The sequence below is a fragment of the Plecotus auritus genome, assembly GCF_963455305.1.
Source record: "Plecotus auritus genome assembly, chromosome: X".
Classification (NCBI taxonomy): Eukaryota; Metazoa; Chordata; class Mammalia; order Chiroptera; family Vespertilionidae; genus Plecotus; species Plecotus auritus.
This window is the reverse complement of record NC_137784.1, coordinates 115,956,687-115,963,659: the sequence shown is the minus strand read 5'-3', so window position 1 is coordinate 115,963,659 and position 6,973 is coordinate 115,956,687. Positions and strand designations below refer to the sequence as shown.

Here is a 6,973-nt window from a genome sequence, read left to right as displayed (position 1 = left end):
AAGACAGAGGTGGTACTGTCATACATTAATTCTATTGTACATGTGTGTGTGTTTTTCACATTTTAGCATCTTTGAAATCAAGATATTGCTTCCAGTAGTGTGATGGTTAAATTTTCAGCTTTTAAAACATTTTATGTGATGTCTTAGATTCTAAAAATACTGTACTAATCCCTAACTTGCAGAGTTTCCTCAAGGATTAAAAAGGACAAAGCAAGCACAAGGCTTGGCACATGGTAGGCACTCACAGACTCTTACACCCTCCGTTGTTACTAGAACCAATACTTGATTGGGTCACAGGCCTCTGACTTCCCACACAGGGCAGTTGGCACACCCACTGGGGCCGTCTAACCAGGTAAACAAATCTGGGAAGACCAGCTGGCACACTGGGTGATATTGAAGCTTGTGGTTGTCATCAAGCCCTAAAACCTTTCTAGTAGCATCTTGCCCTCCAGCCCTTCCCTATTAATATCATTAACCAGATTTTATCTCTGCTGCTACAGAATTACAAAGGTATGGAAATGTACCAAGGGACTTCTTGTACCATCATCCCAAATTCTTCCTGTCTTATCCCAAAATACCTCCCCACAATCTAGAGGCATGTCAGTCGAAGGGCTTTTCCAAGGCCATCAGAATCAGAGCCTGCATGGCCTGAAGCCAAGTCCACATTCCACAAGCCCCCCTCCCCCCGCCACACACATACACACACATGCATCTCGTTGGGATGCTGATACTTGAATGCCTTTGAAATGCAAGGACACCAATTCTGTTCAAGTATGGAGGGAAAAAAATGAATAAACAGACACCTGAGGATTAACAACCCTCAAACATCTCCCTGTACAGAAAAGTGGCTTGCATTTCTTTCCTAGCATTTCATTAGCTTTCTTACTATCTCCTGAAGGCAGACTGGTCTTGGTTGCAGGCTCTTCCGTTCCCCATCATGCCCCTTAATGTCAGAATGCAGCTTGCACCTTTCTGAGGCACCCACCTTTAACATGTACCTAGATGTCTCTCCCTATCTCCTACTGGATCCCAGCAGTCCAGGCAACTCGAGGACCACCGTGAAAAGGAGGAAAGGGCAGGATGGACTGGACTGCCCTTTATCTCTGGTCACGTCTCATAGTTTGACTACCTCCCAAGTAATTTCAAAATATCAAGTCTCACTAAACTGCCATTTGATAGTGCATGCCACACAGGATCCTGCACCATGGCCAGAATGAGGCTAGATATACATAACTGTGAGAAATTATCATGGAAACTGTCTGCAGGAAAAATGAATAGGTTTATACCATTTGACCTTGAGAAGATAAAATCAGGCCTAGCAAAAATAATAATAATAATAATGATCTACAGCAAATGTAGGACTTTAAATCCAAACAGGGCTTGATTATATACCTGCCTTGTCTCCCTGTTCAGGAGGCATGGGATACAGTGGAATATAGGGATCTCCATCCAGCCTATCAACCAACTCAGAAATGTTTGCTCATCCTAGACTCTGCTCAACATCTCCTTGCCCTTATCCCTCTCCACTATCATTTTGGCTTCTCTGTGAGTCTCTGCTCAGCCCCCTCTGTGTGATGTGTTGAGACTCTCTTTGTCTCCTGCCACAGCCTAATTTCTGTTCTTTCTCCATTCAACACCTCACCTATCCCCTTCCCAGCCCTACTTCTACGTGATCCTAGAAAGACAGAAATCTCATCACATCGCCCTGCATAAATATCATCAATGAACAATAATGGTAAAATATTTACAATTGTTAAGGTTGGATGATGAGAACATAGGGGGTTATTTTATTATTCTCATTACATTTGTGTATGTTTGAAATTGCTCATAATAAAACAAATCCTCAGTGGCCCTCCAGGGATCTCAAGATAAAGTTGAAAATCCCCAAACTGGCATTCAAGGCCAGTCAAGGCCTGTCTCTACCCCATTTTTCCAGCTCACCTCCTGGCATTCACCCTGGCAAACTCTCTTGGCACCCAGCTCTCTCCTGCAGCCCTGTTTGCCCATGAATCTCCTTCTTACAGAACACACTTCCACCTTCCTTCCTCCCTAGAAACATATACTCATCCTTTGGAAACCAGACACAAATGACCCCTGGTCTGACCCTCACTTCTAGGTGGAGGAACTTACGCCTTGGTGTCTGGCTAGGTGTGCTATAGAGCAAACACCTGAAATGTATTTGGGAGAGACCAGAAAGCCCTGATTAGTAGAGCAGGTGGAACATTTACTTGAATTTAGGCAAGTAGAGTAATCTCTCTTGGCTTATGCTTCTGCTTGTATAAAATGAAGAAAATAGTACTACTTATCTCACAAGATTGGGTTAAGGATTCGGCAGTATTTTCTATGTAAACAGTTTAAGGATACCTGGCAGAGAGAGAGCGCGCGCGGGGGGGGGGGGGGGGGGGCTTCTTACAGGCTTACAGATATACTTCGATCAGATAATACAGTGGATAATTAACTGGCTTGTCTTAGATTACTCCCAAAACCTACAGGAAAGGAACTGCTCTTTAGCTCTTGCTGGGAGCTGGAGAAAATCGTTGGAAATCGGTAATATCAATGCCAGGATTCCTCTCTCAGGCCCACCAGTGGGTCATACTTTTTTTTTGCGGGGGCGGGTGGGGCGGGGGAGTAGGGGTAAGGGCCTTCAAAGGTTGGGGCCCAAGGCCCGGGCCTAGGTCTCTGCTTCTTTGGAAGAACTGTGCAGGTCTGTGGCCCGGACCAGCCTGAAATCCAGGGACTGGGAAAGCATAGGGTTTGCGGGGAAATCAGCCCTGAGGATAACCCCCAATCTGTGAGGTCGCAATGAGATCGGACCGCCTGGGGTGAGGACCCATGGTGAGAATATCTGAGCGAGGTCCATTGCCATGTCCCCGACCCGCCAGCCCCCGCTCCTCCCGGCGCCCGCGGCCTCGTGCGTCACCGGCGCGGGTGGGGACGAGGGGAGGGAGTGCCGCAAGGTGAGGGCTCCGCGCTGCCTTAAGACGCCGAGCCTCAGAGCTCGGCTCAGAGCTTGCAGCGCGGCGCGCTGGCCAGACCTGGGGGCACAAGCGCTCGGCTCCCGCCGCTCCCGTGGTCCGGTGCCTGGTGCATGGTGCCCGGTGCCCCGGTGCCCCGTGCGAGCCCACAGCCTCGGGTGCCTCGGGAAGCAGTCTGTTCGAGCGCGCTAGTCCTGAGAGACCCGTACGCCACTCCGGTAGTGCGACGCCTCCAGCAGCAACAGGTAAGTGGCGGCCCGTGCTCCAAATGCAGTGGCCCCAGCACGGGACTGGACTTTGAGCTCGGGAGCCAGGAACACCCCACCCTCCGCGATCCGACGGCAGGGCAGCGGTGTGGCCGCTTCTCCCAGTCCCTTGGCCATCCCCTCACCCTCGGGTTTCCCCTCGCAGTTTCTCTCGTGCGTTCTCCCTACCACCACCAACAATTCTCTTGGTTCCTCATCCTTTCTCTTATTCCCTGCTTCTCATCCTCTCTTTTCTTATTCTTTTTCGATGTCACTGTTCCATCTCTGTCTCTCGATCTCTCTCCCTGGCTCTCTTTCTCTTTCTGTCTCTATCTCTCAATTTTTCTCACTCTCTCTCAGACTCTCCCCAACAGTCTGGCACCCCTGCGTCCTCTCCTCTCCCCAGCTCACTCTTCCCAACACCCACAGCAGATATCAGGTGGGCTGGAGAATGCAGAATTGGGGGTGGGGGAGTGCGGCGAAATAGGCATCCTCCCTGCATCCATCACGGCTGTGCTGCTGAGAAACTAGGAGATTTATCCGCTAGAGCCCGTGGTGGACAAGGTGGCAGCTGGTTTCCATGGCAAAATTAAGTCGACAGTGAGATAGAGATCACAGGCAGAGATCCAGCCAGAGAAAAACCGAGGTGAGGAATCATCGAAGAAGAATGGAGACAGAGAGATACACACTGAAATATACACAGAAAGTGTTTAGTGAGAGTCTTGGGAAAAGTGAGACACACAAAAACCGATTCTAATTGCACATGATAGAGAGTGAGCCTTAGCAAGGGAAAAACAGATAATCAAGAGGGACAAGCAGTAGATCTTCAGAAAGCAACGGAAAGAGACAGGCAGACCATGATAAAGAGACACATGGAGAGACAAACATCAGGGGAAGACAGGGAGAGACAGAGATGAGAGGATTTAGGAAAGAGCAAGCACAGTAATAGAAAGTGACAACATAGAAAGAGAATCCGAGGGAAACACAGCAACAGGAGAACTGGAGAGACAGAGACCTAAGGACACACATGAACAGTGAGTGATACTGAGCAGGTGTGTTAGGGACCCACAAAGATTTTCAGAGAAATGGAGAGACAAGACATCACCAGGAAAAGACCTGGAAGTGCATGTTCTAGTGAGCCACAGTCAGTGACAGGCAGACACACAGAGAGAAATAAGAGTGCATCAGAAAGAGATGGAGGAAGAGACAGTGACAAGGCTGAGATAAAGGGGAAGAGAGACAGAGACACACATACAAAGCTACAGAGAAAGTCTGCTAGTGAAAGAGACACAGAGAGACAAACTGACCAAGAGTTGGAGAGACTAGAGTACACAAGAGACAGAAATGAAATGTGACAAGCTGACAGAGACTGACAGAATGCATGTGCTAGCGAGAGTCTAAGAAATACAGAGGGCAAAGTGAGAAACAGGGTGAGAAAGTTGGAGGAAAACTGTGAGACATATACATACACTCCAGGAGATACAGAAAAAGTGTGCTAGAGACATTGGAGAGAAAGAAAGAATTAAACGTAAACAGGCTGGGACACAGAGCATGTGCAGGCGCTACCAGAAGAGACAGCTGGGGAATCTTGAGAAACCCAAACTCTGTGACTCAAAGATAGTAGCACACACGTGCATGCTCCAGTAGGAGAGACAAGTGGGAGGGACTCAGAGACCTCCTAGAGAGAGGCAGAGAGACCTGGAAAGTAAGAAAAGGATTGAGAGAAAGCCAAAGGAGGCTGCGAGATGACCTTGGGGAGGGGATTAGGTAGCACTGCTGCCCGGTGCTGAAGCCCTGAAGCTGGTGCCCCCTTGGTGACTAACCTGGCCCATGTGTTTCTTTCTTTCATCCCCAGCAGTGAGTGTGGTCCATGCACCCCTTTACCGCCTGCTGGTGCTGGCTCCAAGCCTGAATCCTGCCGCACATACGCCTACAACCGATATGACCTCAACCTGCACCAATACTACTCGGGAAAGCAACAGTAGCCACACGTGCATCCCATTCTCCAAAATGCCCATCAGCCTGGCTCACGGCATCATCCGCTCGAGCGTGCTGCTCATCTTTCTCACCGCCTCATTCATTGGCAACATAGTGCTGGCACTCGTGTTGCAGCGCAAGCCTCAGCTGCTGCAGGTGACCAACCGCTTCATCTTTAACCTCCTCATCACTGACCTGCTGCAAGTTTCACTCGTGGCCCCCTGGGTAGTGGCTATTTCTGTGCCTCTCTTCTGGCCCCTCAACAGCCACTTCTGTACTGCCCTGGTTAGCCTCACTCACCTGTTCGCCTTTGCCAGTGTCAACACCATCATTGTAGTGTCAGTGGATCGCTACCTGTCTATCATCCACCCACTCTCCTACCCAGCCAAGATGACCCCACGCCGGGGTTACATGCTCCTCTATGGCACCTGGATCTTGGCCATCCTGCAGAGCACACCGCCACTCTATGGCTGGGGTCAGGCTGCCTTTGATGAGCGCAATGCCCTCTGCTCCATGATCTGGGGGGCCAGCCCCAGCTACACTATTCTCAGTGTGGTGTCCTTTATCATTATTCCACTGGCTGTCATGATTGCCTGCTACTCTGTAGTATTTGGTGCAGCCCGGCGTCAGCATGCTCTTCTGTACAATGTCAAGAGCCACAGCTTGAAGGTTCGGGCCAAGGACTGTGTGGAGAATGAGGACGAAGAGGGAGAGAAGAAAGATGACTTCCAGGGTGAGAGCAGGTTCCACAGCCAGAATGAAAGTGAGATCAAGGCCAAAGAGAGCAGTGTGGAGGCCGAAGAGGGCAGCATGGAAGCCAAGGAAAGGAGCATGGAGGCCAAGGGCAGCAAGGAGGTCAGAAAAAGCAGCTTCATAGCCAACGATGGCAGCATGGAGGGTAAAGAAGGTGGTACCAAAACTGAGAGCAGCATGAAAGCAGGCAGCAGTCAGATAGAGGTCAACCAGTGCAACATTGACTTGGGTGAAGATGACATGGAGTTTGATGAGGACAACATCAATTTCAGTGAGGATGACATCGAAGCAGTGAACATCCCAGAGAGTCTCCCACCAAGTCGTCAAAACAACAAAAATGACCCTCCTCTGCCCAGGTGCTACCAGTGCAAAGCTGCTAAAGTGATCTTCCTCATCATTTTCTCCTATGTGCTATCCCTGGGACCCTACTGCTTTCTAGCAGTCCTAGCTGTGTGGGTAGATATCCAAACCAAGGTACCCCAGTGGGTGATCACCATAATAATCTGGCTTTTCTTCCTGCAGTGCTGCATCCACCCCTACATCTATGGGTACATGCACAAGACCATCAAGAAGGAAACTCAGGATATGCTGAAGAAGTTCTTCTGTAAGGAAAAGACCCCAAAAGAAGATAGCCACCTAGACCTTCCTGGAACTGAAGCTGGCACAGAGGATGGAACTGAAGGCAAGGCTGTCCCTTCTCATAATTCTGCCACTTCACCTTGAAGTGAGTTCTAAAGCCAACCTTGAACTGCCTACAGTACAGAAAACAGGAACAGATTTATTTTCAATGGACCACTCACAATCCCATTAACACCAACCCATACCATTCCAGGCAAAGGTGTTGCACGCATCCATCTCACCACAAGATAGATAAATATATGGAAGAGGTAGGAATGGTGTCTTCCCTTAAAAGTGTGTCCCTCAAAGCACAGACTTGAGGATTCTGACTGAAATTTCCCCAAAAAAATTATTAGGTTCCAAATTTCTTAAAGCAACAAGGTCTATCCATTTTGGACCTGGACT

The 6,973-nt window shown here is 49.2% G+C and overlaps 1 protein-coding gene across 1 annotated transcript; it reads left to right on the top strand.

Moving 5' to 3' along the window:
• Positions 1-5,161: 5,161 nt before the first annotated feature.
• GPR101 (G protein-coupled receptor 101) lies at positions 5,162-6,673 on the top strand (the record flags this gene model as incomplete). Its single annotated transcript, XM_080652230.1, has 1 exon — positions 5,162-6,673. The coding sequence occupies one exon, from the start codon at positions 5,162-5,164 to the stop codon at positions 6,671-6,673; it is 1,512 nt and encodes a 503-aa protein (XP_080508356.1).
• Between the last annotated feature and the right edge of the window lie 300 nt (positions 6,674-6,973).